Source organism: Drosophila ananassae, chromosome 3R (assembly GCF_017639315.1).
Source record: "Drosophila ananassae strain 14024-0371.13 chromosome 3R, ASM1763931v2, whole genome shotgun sequence".
Taxonomy (NCBI): Eukaryota; Metazoa; Arthropoda; class Insecta; order Diptera; family Drosophilidae; genus Drosophila; species Drosophila ananassae.
Window position 1 is genome coordinate 6,964,715 of NC_057930.1, and position 19,971 is coordinate 6,984,685.

Consider the following 19,971-nt stretch of genomic DNA (forward strand, 5'->3'; position numbering starts at 1 on the left):
ATGGCGGCTGTCTGTGGCTGATATGTGTCTCTCTGGGAAATGGGGGGTGTGGGCCAGATATACGATCTGTGGGTATACACCTGCTGTGGTGACATTTTACGGCTTTTTCTTTGTTAATTTCATTTGAGGCATTTAAAATGTGCACCGCCGCCTAAAGCTGAGGCTGACAACTAAATACACAAGAAACCGCCCATAGCCACCCCCTGACACCCCTGGATTCGCCTTTGAACGTGCTGAAAGTTGCGCTCTCCCAGTCTTTTGGCAACTTTTTTAATGACTTCGTCTCCAGGCCCACACCACGAATGGCAGAAAGACTTTGCTCGCGTGCCCGAATATTTAACCGCAAACGACGAGACGTCAAAATTAATTAGAAATAAAATTAGTTTTTAATGCCAAAGTGACTTTGTGTGTGTGGGCTTGGGGTGTCCCATGTGTGGGTGTGTGTGGCTTAGAGCGCTCTAGAATATCCCAGGGCAGCGAAAAAACCAACAAAAAAGGAAGAGACAAAATTCTTGTCAAAACTTTGGGCGATGAAAAGTTTTAGCCTTCACGTGCACATGTGGTGGTGTGTATATGTGAGGAATGAGTTGGGGGAGGAAATGATTTAATCTGGCCAAGTTTGGCTATTACTTTATATCGAGAAAACGGCCAGAGACATCGCCAACTAATAAGTTTAAAAGACATCATTATTTACAGGCGCCACCTGGAAGAAGTTTTTGGGCAAAAAACGTAAAGAGTCACCAAAGGATCCTATGATTTTTCTCCTCTTGTCTGATTTTTCTCATTCGAGCCTACGGACCTCGAAGTAACATATGCATTTAAGATTTCCAGAGTAATTCCGAAAACTTTAATGTTGAATTTTGTACAAAGCTCAAGGTATAAAACTAGTTGTCCACCCGAATCCCGCTGAAAAGTCAAGCTAGGAGCCAAGTCCGACTTCCTTTGGAAAAGCAGTGATGTGAATGTGAAGTGGTGCCAAGACAAACAGCCAAAGAGACAAGTGTACAGGCTGTCAGGCAGCCACGAATCCGGGACGGAGACAGGCGGCGGTAAAATGAAAGGGAGGGCCGCACACAGCGACAAATCATCAGGCAAATCCGCAAAAGTGCACTTCAGTTGCCTGTCGCCCATCAACGCAGTGCGAGGCCAAAAGACGCAGATGACGTCGAGTATTATGAACGGAATGATGACAACTGGAGCCCCAACAAGCTGCACTGCGACTACAAATGCAACTTCAACTAACGATGGCAAAGCAAACAGTAGAAGGCGAATAATCTGCACAGAGAAAAGTTAATTTATTTAGTAAAAAATTTAGATATCACTATTGAACAACAACATTAGAAAATATAACAAACAAGAATGATAAAAAAATTTACTTTTTAAATCGATTGGTCAATTGGGTCACCAATTTATTTCGCTTATCATACCATCCAAACCAATATTAAATAAATAAAACTAATCACACTATTGATCATATTTTTATTTAAATAATTAAACAAACCTTGTTAAAATGGACTAGTTTTATTGTTTTTAATAAAGAAAAAGGAACAATGTTCTTTATTTCAGGAGTGGCTCGATATACATAGGAGAAGCTGTAATGCCTGAAGTGTTTGAAAACTTTATTGCACTTGTTTCTGTTAGTGTACCACAAAAAATAGTGCAAATGAGTTGAGTATGAAAAAGTTGGGACACTCCAACTCTTCTCCAGACTCCTCCACGGCACTTCCGCCCTGTCTGTCAGGGCATTATTGAAAGGTGAACAACTTGGCCAGGAAGACAGTCATGAAGGATGCCAGGGGATGGCTCGGCGTTCGTGTCGGGGTATGTTCTGCTGACATAAAAAATCAACGCATGAAAAGTAGGACAAGTGTCAAAATCACTTAAGTGCGAATGCAACGACAAATAAGAAGAAAGCGATACCGGGCTCTGGGTAAAAGAGTGAAGAGCCATAGAGGTGAAGGGAGGGGCCAGAGTGGTTTTCCGGAAGAAAGAGGCAAGGCGCCACCACAAAGCATTCGCCAAGGATGAAGAACCGGACAAGAAAGACAAGCTGCCGGATTTGGAAGAAAACAATGGCTGCGGGCTTGAGTTGCTTCATGCAACTTAGTTATGCCACAAGCTAATTCGATATCCTGTTTAAGGATGTGTCCATGGTCAAAAAGGAGCCCCTTCTTTGAGTTGCTCTACCCACAGATTCTGTGCTTAATAAATATGCATTTATGCATTCTCTGTTTTCAGAAAAGTTAAATTTTCGCCACTGCCTTGGAATTCCATAAAACCCTTCTCTTAAATGTATTTCCTTGTGGTTTCCTTCCGAGTACCCCAGAAATCCTTTTCATAAGCAAAAAAGTACAATAGCAAGATAATTTATGACACAGTGAATACCAGACCCGCATGTACACCCAGACAAACGTATAAATATCGCAGAAAGTTTCTCGTTTCTGCCATGTAATTACGAACGCATTCTTTTCTCAGTCATTAAAAATGACAAATTCCGGACACAACAGCGGCAAATAGGACGGCCCGCCCACCGAAAAGGAGGCGCTTATCGGTGGTTGGGAACGTAGAAGGGTATACCGGTCCGCTAGAAGCAAAATGTGCTCTTCTGCAGTTCACGCTCTTAATCGCATTCATAAAACTCGGTTTAACGACTTTAGAAGCTCGACAAAAAGGTCTTTATGTGTAACATTTTCTCGCCGAATGGCCTGGCATTTCCAGCCACCTCTAACTGAGAAGGTGTGACAGAGTTAAATGCGAAAAAGATTTTATAAAATGAAATTAATGCCCATCTCCAACAGTCCAAACGACATACCAGTTTGTGTTCTGGAATGAGAAACGAAATGTGTTTCTAATATAATATGCTTTTAAAGCCAAAAAAAGTCACAAAGAGAAAAAATCACGCTAGGTTACATTTTCATAAATATAAATTCTGTAAAAGTACTCATACTCATAAGCAAAGCCTTTTTTTTTCTACTCAATAGCAAACATTTTTTCCAAGACCAACTAGGGTTTTTTAAAGCAAAATATTCCTTGGTTTGGAACATGTTTATTTTAGCCAAAAAAAGTTTTTACTCGATTGCCTCCCATTCGGTTCCTATCCTTTGAATTTCAAAGCAAACTTTTAATTAAATTCGATGCCCTGTGCTGTACAAGCTCTGATCCGAACGCCGAAAACCAAATCCAAAATGCAAACCAAAATCAAATGCAGAATTTGGCATTACAGATTCTGGCATAAATATTTTCCAGATGCAGGCCGTGCAGATATTACGAGGGAGTGGGCGAAATATATCAGAACCGATATCGTCTGGAAGCGAACCAATTAGCCAGGACCAAAGCAAACAATGGCCAGCGGGAGGCGCCACAAAGAGCTCACAAAATATTCCCTCAAAAAGGGTTCGGGGTTCGGGACAGGTGGTTCAAAATTGAGTAGTGTGTGTTATTCCGTTTGTTCGGCACACAAAGCCATCGAACCCTTGAAGCTGAAAGCTGAATGCCGAACCTTTTGTTCACCTGACAGGTTTTCTGAAAAATAGAGCTACAAATCTGCCCTGAAATTGCCGCATAGGAGCTGCGCTTATGTGTGTTTGCTGTGTTTCCATTAACTTTTTCGCATGGAGATCAACGAAGCGCATGAAAATGTCAAAATGCACTTTTCCTTGTTCAGACGAGACGCACGGCATTAGGGAATGCATTTGCACAAGTGCACAGTGCTTACAGCCAAGGGTAAAGGGAAATACACCACCAAATTAAAAAAAATTGTGTGGGTTTCTTGATGATATTCCAAGTTTTAAGTCGCCATTCGGGAAATAATGTTGGAGGTGACAGGCAGGTGGTACGTGATTAAACTATTCATGGATGCGAATTCTTGGTAACATTATTCTTTTAAAACCAACAGAGCCACAAATATCCTGGCAAATGACAAGAAAGGCTCCAGGCAAGCATGAAAATCAGAATTCTGGGAGGATGCTGATCTTCGTTGTTTTTGTTGAAAATGAATAAGCACACAATGCTTACATGATCGACCCAAAAAGGAGTCTCTTTCAAAAATAATTTTTGTAAAGACTATATATTTTTGTTAGTTTAATATTTTTCTTCGGTCGTCATTTCTCTCAGGGAGTAGACCGAAGGAAATACTGAGGGGAAGAGGGGGCTCCTAAACCTTTTTTGCGTGTGTTAAGTTTTTCGGTTTTTAACTCAGCCCCTGAGGCAGGAGCAGCTAACCAGCCCTGACAACTTGATCAAAGAATGGCACGTGCCTCAGGAGTTGCGCACTGAAAATGTGCATATCTTTTAATATATTAATTTAAAAGTCTCACTGCTTTGGGTCTGAGTAGTTTTTTTCTGTGTATAGCCTGAAATCCCAAAAGGCGCGGACTCGTTGACATTGATTTGGGTCTCCAGCGAAGACTCCCAGTGAAAGTAACCCATTTATTTGCTTAAAGTTGGCCGCTTTTGGAGCATTTGTACACACACACCACTCGTACAGACTTTTTAACAGGCTAGCTGTTTTTTGGGTCACCCTCTATCCTTCTGGATCTTCTATTCGGGGTCCTTGGGCAGGCTCTTTGCTTAATAAGCAGCTTACATCGCGCAGTCAGTTTGTCACTCATTTTGCCTCATCATGCAGTAAGTGTGTCAATGTAGCAAGCCGCTTCCACATGCTCCCCGCAGCCCTGCTACTGGTTAGTCCAGAACTTGTCATTTGCAATTTCAGCGTTTTTTTCCCCCCGCAGTTATGTTTATTTGCACACAAACACAGACCCAGCGACCGACGGCGAACAAGAGATGGCAACTCATGCATATTTCACATGAAAATGCGTCGGCCCAACCACCACCCACTATGGCCACCACCTTCATCACCCCTCCTACCGAGGTTATATGCAAACTAAGTGCTTGTAAATGGTTTTATGCTCGCCCTGAGAATTTAATGCGCTCCCTGGAAAGTATGCTACAAAAGTGGTGCCTCCCCCACTAAACATGTTGATCTTTTTTTGGGCGAACTGTCAGCCAAGTTTTCGTTTTCGGTTTCAACTGGCGGGTAGACCAACCTAAGCAAACCAATTAATTTGCGGATGCAGGACTGTACGTGATTTTTGCTTTTTTATGCGAGTGCTACTCGCCAAAGGATTATGTGCTTAAGACTTTTATGATGCTTGCTGTTCGCTTTTTTCGCCCATTTCCTTTTTTAATTAAAAAGTTATATGCTTTCAAGCCGGAAATAAATGTTTTCGCCAAGGAGGCTCCTGGCGCTTAATAGATATTTTCACCGACTCTTTTTTCCGCTGCGGCAGTTGTATTCCCCGGCGGGAATACATCATTTAATGCGGCATTTCAGCTGTGATTTTCAGATTTTTAAATGAAACACAAGTTGGGCTATAAAAAATGTACGTCAAAGCGGCAAAAAAGCAGACTGAGTGAAGAGCATAAAATAAAAGGTGCAAGTGAAATAAACACCGAACGGTCAATAAACACGAGCCTTCAAAAAGAAGAGCTAAAAAATGCAGCATGGAGGCGTGCAAAAGGTTTTTGGAAAAAACCGAAACGTATTTTGAGTCCGACATCCAGTTTCAAATTAAAACTGTGGCAATAAAGTATTGATTACACATATTTTATTTATTCCTTATTCAAAGTGCTTTCACATTTTAATTCTTGTATATTTGAAGCGCTCCCCAATTAAAAACAAAATAATTAGAAAAAATTCAACATTTTCTGTGCTTCAAAAAATATGAATACCTGAAACAAAGGCAGCTTTTCATGAAATCGTGCATGTGCTTTGAGCCATGATACTTTAAAAAAAAATTTTAATATGCACTGAAACAAGATCTATTTTTATATTTCATCGCTGTAGGCCCACACTTTTTAGCAGCTGCCACCAAAAAAATGGCGCAATCAATACATTATGCAAAAAATACTTCAATATTTGATGAGCTCAATAGAAGAGTGAAGTACAGTACGTGTACTGTACTCTCACTCTCAACCTGGCCATGTTTTCAATTAAATTTTCACAATTTTCCGCTGGGGCCAAAGCGAAATGGCTTATGCGATAAATATCACGACAAATACTTCCGAGCCTAGACCTCCAAAGGCGGGCCTATGCGGGATTGAAACGGGGCTTGGCATGAAATGGGGACAGGCTGGTTTCCAGAAGGATGGCCGACTTCCGCTTGGCACATGTAAATGTTACTTTGGCTTTTATGTTTTGGCGAAAAGTGGAACAAAAGGCCTGCGTCGCCACTACCCATTCCCTCCCGCGGCCCCTGGTTTATCAAGCTGGCACCATAGTTGTTGTAGTTTTTATTGCCGTGGTTGGTGTTATGGTTAGCAATTAACATGCTTTCAACACTTGCCGCCGCGTAGCACGACAATCGCCAGAGGCAGCTTGTGGGCAGCAGGGTCGGTGGATCGAGTCCGAGGTGTGCGACATAATTCTGGCTCTCAATGTCTCTTCTTGGGTACTTGATCAGTAAATACAAGTGCACTTCCACTAAAATGGGACAAATTATACGGCATTCCTATAAAATTATTCTTATAAAATCCGTATTCTTTTAGCAGAGTATTCACAGAATATTTCACGAAAAAGATGAAGGTCTAAAATAATTACTTAGCTCCCTCAAAGTAGAAAAATAAAGTAACATAGTTTTAAATAATGTTGAAATGTACATGATCAACACCTTTTCTTTGCTACATAAAAATAAAGCAATTCTAGTTTCAGAAATGAAATGCAACCTATGATTTTTTAAAATTTTATCCATATTTAGCTTGGCAGAAAGCCAAGTCAGCAGCCAAGAGATTTATGCGTCTGGTTGTCTCGACTTCGGTCGCTTCCTTGCGCTTTCCATTTCTGCCACTTCCTGCCGAGCCGCAGCCTGCTGCATTAAACTTTTAAGCATTATTTCCCAGCCGCCCAGCAACGAGGCGCGTATTATTTTTAATTATTTTCGTAGTAGCAGCTGCGGCAATGCTTATTTACAATTTAACTGCCGCTTATTTTGTTATTGAATAAATATGCAAAACTTAAGCGCCAGATGGTACAACCAGCCCTCTCCACCGACAGCCTGCAGCCAAATGCAATTGCACAATTCCCAATTGTGCGCAAAACGCTGCAATACACAATACTTGCATAAATTGTTTTTGGCAGAAATTCAAAAGACTCGGCTAGCGCCTTAAAGCATCTGTCGGAAACTGAACAAGTGGCTAAGATATGCTCGCTTAGGAGAAAGCCCAGCAAAATGTGTGTCGCACAATGTGTGGTTTTGAAGTTAATGTGTGGCCCAAAAGTTATCAAATGAATTGGCTAACTGGCTTTACTGAATAAGAATACTCCACGGTAGAATTCTAAAAAACTTCTTTTTTTCTCAGTTTCAGATTCTTAAAGTATATATTGCGACTAACGTGAAACAAATTTATAAAATTCAAGAAAAATTTTTAATGTTACGTGGTAAAGAGAAATGTAAAACAAATGCTTCAGATTAAAACGTCATTTCCACTAATATGCCCTCTTTAAATTTTTTGAAAAAATAATAGTTTTTAAATATACTTTTTTAACTAGTTGAAATCATAATTAAATATTAATAAAAAAGTATATATCGAATATATATCTATACCATACTACATAGTATATTGGAGTAGAGATAGAGGAGTTGTGACACTGATGCAGAGGGACATTGTTTTATTTAAGATATTTTTATTATATATCTCCATATAAATAAAATATTAATATAAAAAATATAAGCTACATAATTTTTTCTCCTACGAATTATTCTATTTCCCTTAGGGTAAATTTTCTTTAAAAATGTTATTTTTCGGGTGTTCACCGCCCTTTTGTTGTTATAAAGCTATTTTTCATATCCTAGCACGGGTGTTCGGTAAATAAAAGCTCAATGGGTTAACCTAAAATGATTTGGGGGATTATAATAAGCAGCTAAGCCTTTTAAGCTTTCTGGGTCCTCCTCCATTTTTCAGCCACAAACTTTTTCTACGAGATGAAAACAAATTCCATTTTACTTTAGGTATCCGCCCTTTCCCCCGGCAGCCAGAAAGGTTCCGCCTTGGCCAGCTACAATTTTCTAAATAATTTCACAGCGCCTTATTACGGAGGCCATTTGTTGGCCTCGGATCGTTTGGGCCTTGAGATGCTGCATGCCGGTCGGGCTGTGGGGCGGGCGTGGCCGAACCATGTAACAGGTTGCCAGCCCATCACACAGGAGATTAGGCAGTCGGTCCTAGAAGAAGAACAAGGGCCAGAAACGGCCAGGGAGAAGAGTAGCAGCTGTTACCTGTGAGCGAAGAGTGGCTTACCCTTTTTGCTGCCTCTTGACGGGAAAAGCTATGGGAGAGGCCTCGATTTTTAAGCCATGTCAGTCAGTCCGGACTCCGGACGCCGGAAGGACAGAAATAATCCCTTAGAAGGGCCTGCCAGCTGGCTTTTCCCCTCACTAGCACATGCACTCTGAAAAAGTGGGGGGAAAATATATGAAATATATGAATATATGAAACAATATCATTTATATAATATACTTATTATATTTGTTTATAAGTATTTAATATTTATATTTAATTAATATCATTAATATAAAATACTTATAATAAAACAAAGGATTTTGTAGACATTCAGAATTTTTGAAAGATTCAATTCATTTTCAACATTTGGTAAAACTGTCATTGCCCAAAAAAAGCTCCATTTTTTAAAGTGCACCCCTCCTAAGCGAAAGGCTGCTTTTGTACTTTGGAAAAAAGCAAATATTTGTATTTCTGCTTGAATGGCTGAACGATTGAACTGAGAGCGAAATTTGAACTGTAGCAAATCACACGCGTTTGATTGATGATTTGGCAGCGGCGTGTGGGCGGGGCGTAAGCCCTCCCACTCGAAAAGAATATATAACTCGGAATAAAAGCAAAAAAGGTTGCTACTCAACCGAATGGGGGCGTGCACATGCCGTGTAGTGCCCGGGTATATCTTTAATATTTGTACAGCCAGGAAGGGGAAAAATAAAAACGAAATTCCGCAGAGCTGAGCTTAGTTTTGTGTTGTGTCCTTTTCCCAGCCACATCCCCACACATAACTCACATTAATATGCATTGCCGATAAGGCAACACGTCGGAGCTGGGAACTGTACATGTATAGGACTATAGGTCCTGTTTTCAGAGTCGTTTCCTTGCCTCGCTCCCGCCCCACATAATCAAACAAAAGCAATAAATCAACGCAAACGAAATGAATTTTGATTGTCATTGATTTATGTGCACTGCAGTTGGGGCACAAATAACAGCACAACAGCCCTGTCTGACCATCGGAGGACCCACGCATAATGAAAGCGATAATGATGACAAGGAGCAGACGAAGGAAAGGTCCCTAAAATTTTTGTGGCCCGGTCGACTTCTATCTCGCCTCCCCAGCCCGAAGGAGGCAATTCAATTAACTGTCATCGAATGACAATTACAAATGAAGATGGCCGAAAGAAGCAGGTGCTCCCAGGAACAAAAAATATAATCCCAGAGGAAATCAATGTGAAATTGCAAAGAATTAACGATTACTTCAACGTTTTAGGATAAAACAGATTTTGAAAACAAAAATAATAATTAAAAGATACTTTCCTTTTGACTTCTGCAAAGCGTCAGTTCTTCTTATAAATAAAATTGAAACTCATTCAGTCCAAAACGACTTCTTCTTTTTCAATTGCTTCCATAACGTTTATTGTGGCCATTTCCATTAGACCAAATTCCAAGTTAAAGGTCCTACATACACAAATTATTGCCTTCCATTGGGCCGTAAAATGCGTCCTCCCGCTCGTCCTTACGAGAGCCCCGGCTAATTGTTAAAACTTTCAATTACCGCAGTGACTGAAGGGACCCCTTGGCCCTTCGACCCCGCGGCAGTGGATGGCAAGTGTCAGCCAGTACGTCAGTTGTCGGGCTGGCCAAAAGTGAAAATTAAATTTCAAAAGTAGTTGGCAAGTCGTCGGCTTTGCAGATGTTTTTGTTTCTCTGTCCTACGTGACTGAGCCAAATTAGTGGGGGAAGCGAGGGTGGAGTAAGAACGTTGGCGGCCGTGGGTGGGACGAACGAATCAACATACTCTTTAAGTGCGCCTTGAACTTTGCCGCAGAAGCGAACTCTTGAAGGCCTATTTGCGATTATTACACGGCGTATGAGTGATTTTAATTTAACGCAGAGATAAACACACGAAAGCATATCCAACACGACCCCGATATGAGTCCTGCCACACATAAGAAGGCACATATTCAGCGTGCATATGTACGAGCGTAGTAAGTACCTGGAACATGCTGTTCGTGTCGGTTGCTTTAAGTAGTTATGCAAATATTAAGCGCACAGCCGCCTTTTGACCTGAAAAGTCAATAGGAAAAACTCACACGGCCACAGCGCACTGGAAAAAGAACACACACACCTACACACACAGGAGGCCATACTTACCCTCAAAATGGAGAACTTTCCTCCGGTGAAGGCCCGTGGAGAAGGCTGCTTTCGCCGGCCTGATAGCCAACAGTCGCAGAGGTTTTTTCGCACATTGCTGTGGCAATGCCAATTGCAAATGTCAAGTGCGGCGATTCATCGAGGATACTCTTCCCATTCAAAACACAATTATAAAAAAAATAAAAATCATATTACGTTTTTTAGTTAGGGCATGTTTAAAGTTTAAATTAATTGGGAAAAATTTCTGATAAGAGTGGGAAATTAAATTTTTATTATTTTTAGCGATATTAATTATAATTCATTCCATGTAGGTACTCTGCATTTGGGTAATATAAGTAGCACAACATATCAACAAATAAATGTGTTTCATACCACAAAGTCCTTAAAACTAAGGAAATTTTTTGAATATCAAAGTTTGTATTTGTACTTTTACATATGGGGTATTTCGTACAATTTTATCAAGTAATAATACTAAAATTTTCATTTTCTTTCATTTATATTTAAAATAATAATTAAAATTTTTATACGAACGGTGTTACACTTGTAGTATAACAGAAGTTTGGTGCTGTCGGATATCTGCGATTCTCAATCGCCCGGATTGGTTCCGCCACACTGGCCTGGTGCACGGCTGACCATGGGAAGAAATAACAGAAATATGGGAGGGGAATCGAATTGCAAGAGTGTAAACTTAATTAAGAGCCTGCGAAGAGTTGATTTTGTTTGATTTACACGCCAGCAGCTGCATGCTTTAATTATACAAACGTGGGGCAAGGCCGGGCGTGTAGTACGGTTCCTGCTCGATGGGTCGAGTGGTAGTTGGGCGGTGGTCCTGACCCACGTCCCCTCGGCCGGACTCGAAGAGCCAGCTGTCGCTGATTACCCGCCAGGAAATGACCCACCGAAAAAGCTATGCTGGGCAGGAAAAAAGGATCCGGGCTCCGGCATTTCATGGCTCATTAGGCATGCACATACGTTTGGCGCCCTTGGGTTAAGATTTCGATTCCTATTCGAATTCGAGGAGGCATCTCCCCCAGGCATCACTCCAACTCCTTTGCGGAATCGTAACAAATTCAATTTTCTACGACGCCGATTTGGTTTCCGCACGTCTTAAGCCATCGTCGGCTACAGTCTGCTCCATGAATATAGTTATTGGAGTGCAAGTGTTTGTCTGGATGTCTGATTCCACCGACCCTTCTCGCCCTTTCCTCCAATACCGATTGCGCAGTAAAATAAATGATAAGAATCTGTGCGAGCTGCTCATGAATTACAAATCGCAAAAAGGATTTGCCACTGGATCAAGGCAGTGGCAACGGAAAGGACGAGCTCCTTTCTCCAACTCCCATGCAGCGTGCAGACTGCAGACAGTTTGTTTCCGCAAGATGCGGAGGAGCTTTGGGCAGTAGGCCAAAGCACCCAGCCAGGGAGCTGGGCAGACGCCGCACGGCTATCTGAGCTTTTTATTGCATTAAGCGGTTATTCCAGCAACCCTTCAATGATTAGAACTCAACGCGCATTTATAAACTGGTTTACTATTTTAAAAAATTTTCGAGAAGCCTGAGAGACAATCCCAGAAGTCAATAAAACACTTAAAGAGGAAGTAACTTTTATATAAAACGTAGAATCTGTTCTCTTTATTACGACTAATTATTAATTTCAATTATTTTGTTAGGACTAGTCGATTATTCGCTTATTATTGGCTATGTTCTTTACAATTCAGATATTTGACCTCGCCCTCGAGCGATTAACGTTTAAATGCTTAGTAATACTAATTCAATTTTTACACTCGTTCGTTATCAGTTTTTACAAAGGAGGTGAGTCAAAGGAGTTTTCGCTCTATACGTAGAAAAAATTATTATCACCGTTGGTTATACTCGTTCTCGAAACTGGTTGGGACTTTGTTTGTCTTTAGTCCTCGTTTGATTCGATTCAGTATGCGTTTAGGAAAATATGCCACTCTAACACTCTAGGTAGACTAGGTTCTTGAAATTTATACAATAGATTATTGTTCTTAGTATTGTTTGTTACTGGTATCATAAACTTGCTTAATATATTTTTCCGTAAGGTATTTCAGTTGTTTTGAATACAAAGTGGAGAGTTAAAAGTCAAAAGGCAAAGAGGCAGGCGTGTTTTTCGGTTTGGTTAATTTTTCATAGAAGATTTAAGAGACATACATGATAGGAAAAAAATGAAGAGTGAGGAGACAGGACTGTGGTTCATACAGCCATATATTATTAATTTTTTTATATATTTTTTGTTTGTTTAAAAATAAGGTAGAAAAGCTTTAGTGCGGCAGTCGGTTCAGTTGGAGTTCCACACACTCACTCTCCCCTAAGTGTGGCAATACAATATATCATGTTCTCTGTAGGTTTTCCATTACAACTATTATGAGCACAATTAATTATGAGTTCTGCTGTCGCCGACAAATTCCATTATTCAATTAATTCATTTTTGTCTACCTCTCGTGAAATATGCTAAGGCCACATTTAATTAATTTATATTCTATACCTAGTTAATACTCTTGAGCTCAGCGGAACGGGGTGGAACATGCTGGGCGCCTGATACTTTCTCCATCATATCTAGTACATCTAATCAGGCTTTAGTCAAGGTAAGTGGAGTGAAGGAAAGGACAAATAAAGGAAGCATAAAACGCAGTGAAAGGGTAATTAAAATAAAATTGCAGCAGACAATGTAGACTCACATGGCTGGAGAATGTGTGAAGTGAACGGGTTAGGCATGCAAATGGGAACTCGAACAGGAAAGATAACTAAACTAAAAGCTTCAAAGAACAATGGCCAGAGAGTCCAAGATATTCTCACAAAGCCAGTGAAAAGTTAGTCACGAAGCCAAGGTCTGCTTAAAACCAGGAATGATAAAAAATTGTTTAAAATAAATTAATTCTTTTGTATAAAGGGCGAGTGTTTTGCGCAGGCCACTCAAAATATTGGATTCAGTTATTAGTTGAGCGGGTGAGCTCTCTGGGATTCAATTGATTAGGGCTGCTAGCCTATTCCTACAACATAATGCCGCGTATTCGTAAAACATTGGCTAAAAGCTAAGTATAGAAATATACATAGTATACAGAAGCACGTCGTTACACATATTTGCCGTTTCTCCTCGTTGCAGCTCCAGTGTTGGTGTCCAGAATCCTGAATTGTGAGCTGAAAAAGTGTCACAACACTCAGATCTTCTTTGTTGGGCATCGAGGGCGAGGAGAGGGTGGGAACGTTGGATATTCCAAGCGCTCATTATCACGCAACGATGGTCGCCAGTGTGGCTGTGGATGTGGAGGTGAATGTGGACCTGGATGATGATGATGATGGGTGATGCAATGTGGTGGCAACTTGATGCTGATGCTGTTGAGGCATTTTCTGCTTCGGGGAATGGGAATAGGGCTGGTATTGCGAAATCTGATGGACCGGAAAGCTCCAAAGAGCAAAAGGCATCTGCTGCTGCACCAACAAAAGCAACTGGCGTAATTTGTTGGTAGTCGTTGTTGTCGCCATTGTATCTTGGCCTTTTTTTGTTGCTGGTGTCGTTGTTCCTGTTGCTGCCTCCGTTTCACTGCCAATTCCCACGCCCGGACAGGCATCGGTGCCATTCTGCAGCCGCCTGGCGCAGCGCATCTGCATCTGCATCAGCTGCAGTTCTCCGCGCCGTCATTCATCCCAGAGGCACTGTTGTTTCTGGCGCACATAATAGGTAAACTGTGTGCACTTGCGGCAGGTCTTGATGCCGCAGCGGTAATTCGTTTGCTGCTGCGCCCCCGACGAATCCGCTCCCCCCTGCGAACCTCTGCCTTTGCAGTATTTGAGCCCGCAGGGATACCACCCGATACAGGTCTCCAAGGTGCAGAGGCAGGGCGCCCACAGGCTGCTCACCTCGTTGCAGCGGGTCGAGAGGGTGTCCGGGAACTTTTCGGTGGCTGCCTCCAGGCTGGAGATCGACGAGCCTGCATCGAGGGAAAAATAAAAGGCAAACCATGTCGTAAATGAAAAAAGTACAATAAATCCCTTTTTTTATGAAGACTCCATTTTAAATATATAATTTTTTGTTAACAATTAACAGATGTAAGGAACAAAGTGCAGGTCGTCATTCAATTTTTTACCAAAGCTAACAAGCTCCCTCCCTATTAAGCCTTAGTTGTCCTTAAATGGCGTTCCTAGTCGGTGGGCTCGACTTCTAAAGCCCTCGTCGTAAAATTTGACCTCCTTTTGAGTTGCACGCAAACTCATTTTTCTGAGCAGAACATTAAAAAGTAATAAAGTTTTGCAGAACATGCTCCGAGCTCGATTAAAATCAATTTGGATTGCAAAAAGAGTCGATTTGAATCTACATATAGGGGGACACACAATGGACAACTCATTAAAATATGATCTTAAGAGGGTTATTAAGACCCCTTGGAAATCAAATAGAAGTGAGCAATAATATAGAAAACTGACGGAATCAGCGCCAAAAACTAAAAACGCCTTTATGTAGTTATCGAGGAAATCCATCAAAATGAACTCACCCGGAAGCTCCGCCCAGGCCTTGAGGTCGACGTCCCGGACGTAGGTGGCGTCCGTGGCCTCGGCGCAGAGGCCCTGGAGATGTCTTGTGATGGGCAGGGAGCGGTTAAGCTGCACCCAGCTGCTCATCGTGTAGGTCTCCCGACCCTTGTCCTCCTCGGGGGTGCGGATGGTGTGCGGATTCTTCTGGCGCAGCTTGGCCATCGCCGCTGATGAGATGAAGTCGCCCTTGTTGAACTTGGTGGCAAAGCACATGACCTGGTACTGACTCTGGCCGCGCTCCTCCTCGCCCAAAACCAGGGCCTTGAGGATTTGAACCTCCTGCGGATTTGAAATTAGAAACACGCACTGTCAGTTCACTTTAAAACATTCTCCCTCGTGTGAAATTATCCTCTTACGTTGCGGAAGTCAATGACTTGGGTGATTAGCGTGCCGTCTGTTTTCTGGAACTCTAGCGTTATCAGGTCTTCGCCGATGTTGGAGGTAATGCTTTGCTGGATCACCTCGCCGCCCTGCAAAAAGAACCGGATTAGAATGCAACAAGTGCCTGCGATGTGCAAGGTTCATTTATCCAGCCCGTTCCCCCATCTAAAATATTAATAACACACAAAGGCAGTCATCACGAAGGCTAAGGGATTGCTTGCTCCGAAGGCTTTAAATTAACTATGACAGTCCTCTTGAAGCTATGCGGCCATGAACCAAATTAGAGCCAAGAGAGTTGCCAAATAAAGAAAAGAAATATAACACGAAGAGAATGGAAATAAAACGGAGATGAGCCTGGCGAAGATTCAGGGCAGGGATGCATGTGTACACGGGAAATTCTACTTGTCACCCCACTACTCCTCGAAATGTACTTCAACAAAATTTGGCCTTACACGTGTACATCAGCAAACATGCTGGCTGTGGGTGTTATTGTTGCAAATACCCTAACAGAAAGCATACGATTTCTGGGAGCCGTGCACACACAAAGAATTGCAACATTTTTGTTCCGCTTTTAGCTTTTATTCACATATTTATTCAATTTTGTTTTTAATTTTGTATAAGAATGGCATGTACATTTTTGTCTTAGCCCTTGAACTAAAGGCATATGTATATGCCTTTAAAATGACTCCCTTTTCGCAGAGTACGGTTCAGTTTTGATGTGAAAATAAGTTGAGTCCTTCCCGTTGTATGTGTTCTGGCTGCTGATGCAGGGTTTTATGGGTGTTTGCACAAAGGAGACTGTAAACAAAGAGTGGCGAAAAAAAAGGGCGGGGAGTGGACAGAAAGGGGCAGGTGAGCCGTCAGGCGGACGTTTTGGGGCCAGGGACAGGGCGCAGGACACTGAAGGATGTTGCTTGTAAACAAATACGGCCAAAGAACTTGGGGGAGATGCAAGCCAAGGAATGCAAAAATTCAAGGCGCACCCACATTCAACGGAAACTACTGAGCTAGGATTAGACATCCCCTACTACCGCCTGGGAAAACAGAAACAAAGCTAGATTGATCAATGCCCTGGTATTTTCGTAACTTTTATCCTCGCAGACCGGAAACATTGAGCTCCAAAAATAGGATATGAAAATAGGCACCAGGACGACATTTCCGGGCCAGGGACACGGTGCACAACAATGAAGGATGTCGCACGCAAACAAATATGGCCGCAGGCGAGCAGCGGGGGGAGTGGCAAACAACGCGCGGAAGAGGGGAGCTGGGCTTTTGTTGCTGGCTGGCAGCCTCCATCATAGGCCCAGCGAGATTTTTGGCCAACTAATCTAAAATTTATGGAAAAGCCGAAAGCAAAGTGTCAATATTAGAGCAGCCAAGCAACACAAACTAATATTCCCGTCAAAAAGTGAAATCAGTTTTGACATTGAATTACATTTCAAATTACTGTCACAGGTTGGGACAGAACTCCCATATGTATGAACGAGGCAACCTTCTGCCTTCTTTCTGCAGAAGCCACTTTCATGAAATGCAATAAACTAAAAAATCAAACACGTATATTTTAGTGTCTATGATACTGGAACGCAAATTAATGGTCACATAATTTTAAATTGTTTAAACAGCATTGAACATTTTTAAGCATCTGCTTCACAGAAATAGTTTTGCGTCCTTTAGGTTTTGGGTGAGATTATTTGGTTACTGAGGCTCAAGGGGCCTCGATTTTGTTTATTTTGTTTGGCTCGCGCTCTCGCTTTCTCACTCTCTCCGCCTCTCTCAGTTTACGCCTCTTTGTTTTGGTGCGCTCATATTTTCGAAACTAACTGTTCGAAAGGGAGATGGGCAGCGCTGCCCGCGCCGATGTCCCGATTTATTATTATTTCTCAAGGATTCGCACCTGATTCTGGACGTTGATTAGTAGCTGGGCCTGGGTGGGGGGTATGGAGACCAGCATGTTGCACAGCAGGAACCACAGGAAGGCGCGACTGTGCTTGAAGTAGTGGTGGCGGCTGACGACGCGACCGCCGCAGCGGCGATTGCCCGCCATCAGGCTACGGTAGTAATGGTGCAATGGCTTCTGCTGCTCCTCACTCACTGGCTGGAAGTGCAGGTCCCGCTTGTGCGAGAACCGCCACCGGTACTGCGATGCCCGCGCGGCATGGCATGCATTGGCGATGCCCTGCTTAGGATGTTCCACCTCCAGAATCATTGCACTACCGACGACTCACTAAACACTTTTCACTTTCTGCCGACGCGCGTGCTATTAGATGCGATGCGACACGATTCTTTCTGCTCCGGGGCGAGAAAATAAAACGAACCGCTGGCGAACCACTCGCTTCAGAGAAATGAAAAGAAATGAAAAGAGACGACGTCGAGAAACACTTGGACCGTCAACTCGAAAAATGTGAAAGTATTGCAAACTTTCCAGAATACCAAGAACGAACTCAGGTCTATCAAATCAGCTGACGCAGTGTGACCGTCGACAATATCCAAATTAGAGCTGCCCACTTGCTTCCCGCGGGAAAGATAATGCAGCCCTGAAATGTTAAATGTAAAATTCAGGGACGTATTATATGATTTACAACAAAAATCAGAAACTACTAAACATTGTCTTATGAGATTTATTTATTGTTCAAGAAATAATAATTATTTGATGATTACTATAAATATTTTCTCTTTGAATAATCATTATTTTTAGACCAAACAAGAAAGGACGGCTATAGTCGAGTTTCCCAAGTACATGACTCGGTACTCATATTTTGTACCGAAACATTAATTACCCTTTCAAGGTGTTTAATTACCTTAAAAAAAGTGTCGCATACTTTTAGTATGTTATGAAATAAGGAACTCAAACAATACGTTAGGAAAGCAGAATAAAAATTATATTTGGTTCCGATTTGGTTGAATTTTTTTTTTGTAGTTGTTCTTTTCAAAAATTACTTTTAATTAATTTTCAAAAAAACCTTTCCTGATCTAGCGCTACATCAAGATCTTATTTTTGGGGGCAAAAGGGGACGTCTAAAAATGTTGACACAAAAAAAAAATGCTTTTCCATTAGGGGTTTCCAATATCTTGCCAGATAATCAATTTGGATTTCAAGGAAAACACAAGATTTCAAGGTCCACAGACTGGTGCAACATATCTTGCAGGCCTTTGACGATCAGGAGTATTCCAACGTAGTTTTTATTGATATGCAGCAAGCTTTTGATAAGGTGTGGGATGATGGCTTATTGCTCAAAATTAAAAATCTTTTACCTGCTCTGTACTATGGTCTGTTTAGATCATATTTAGAAGGACGAGAATTCAAAGTGAAAGTAAGAGATACATACTCGGACAACTTTTTGATGAGATCAGGAGTTCCACAGGGAAGTGTGCTTGGGCCGTTGCTATATTCACTGTATACAGCAGATATACCTATCCCGAACAGCCAACATATGGTAGCTCCCTCTAAAGCACTTATTGCGAATTATGCAACTTGAGGGAGTTACCCTAGACCAGCAAAACGAAGCAAAACATCTTGGTATTACTCTGGACAAGCGACTTACTTTTGGGCCACATCTGCGTTGGATGATAAGAAAAAGAAGCACCAAGCCGCTTAGATGCAAAAGGGCAGTATATGTTCATAGCATCCTGCCAATGTGGCTTTATGGTATACAAATTTGGGGGATCGCAGCCAAATCGATCTATAAGCGCATCCAGGTGCTGCAGAACCGAATGCTAAGAACCATAACAGGCTGTCCCTGGTACGTGCGCGGCTCCACTCTTCATAGAGACCTTAATATACATACTGTGGAAGAACAGATAAATAGACACACAAGCCGTTACAGCGACAGACTTCTAAGACATCGCAGCCTACTGGCTAGAAATTTACTTCCAGCTAGACCATTGAGGCGTCTTAAACGTCTAGGTTTTGCTAAGATACTTAATTAGAACATAAATCAGACATTGAAATCCTTATATGTATTATATTTTGGTTAGGCTTACATTGTATATACATTTCATGTGATGTTAAGGTACTTATTTGATGTACAGATTCTTCACTTAATAAAATAAACAAAAAAAAAAAAAAATTAGGGGTTTCCATATTAATTCCAAATTGTTTTGTATTTTTTTGAGAAATGGCACACAACAGTCTCACTTCCTTTTTTTAATTCCGTGTCCTAAGTACGCCAATATTTTGCCCTTTCCTCTGCTGTTGAAGGTTTTCCGCTGATCATTTTTTTGTTAGTGTCCCTATCAAAAAATTTCTATCAATTACGTAAATTTTTACGTACTATTATAATTTGGGTACACGTACTATTTTTCAGCCTTTCAGCTACTAAAAATACTGCAACAAAAAAATATCGGTGAGTCTATATCATTGATCGAGAGTGTTCATTATACCAGTTCCAGAAGATGTGCTGCCCACCCATAGAACCCTCAGAGGTTTTAGATAAGTCAAATTATTTGAATGCAGTATGCAAAACAAAATAAAAAAAGAGTGCATAAGGTTTCTACCCGTTGGTGTCCGACATAGCAAATGTTGAGCAAGCTTCCAAGATCTGAGGAATTTTTTTAGAGACATCTAGAGCTCTCAACAAAACTAAGCTAAAAATGTGATAAAATAATATGCCGAACT

General features: G+C 41.6%; 1 protein-coding gene across 1 annotated transcript; it reads right to left on the minus strand.

Moving 5' to 3' along the window:
• Nucleotides 1–13,538: 13,538 nt before the first annotated feature.
• LOC6503289 (out at first protein) lies at nt 13,539–17,862 on the minus strand. The gene is given in 4 exon segments (XM_001967542.4): nt 13,539–14,377; nt 14,936–15,254; nt 15,332–15,445; nt 17,251–17,862. Coding segments are annotated over 4 exon segments (1,446 nt in total). The 5' UTR covers nt 17,563–17,862; the 3' UTR covers nt 13,539–13,676.
• Nucleotides 17,863–19,971: the final 2,109 nt, after the last annotated feature.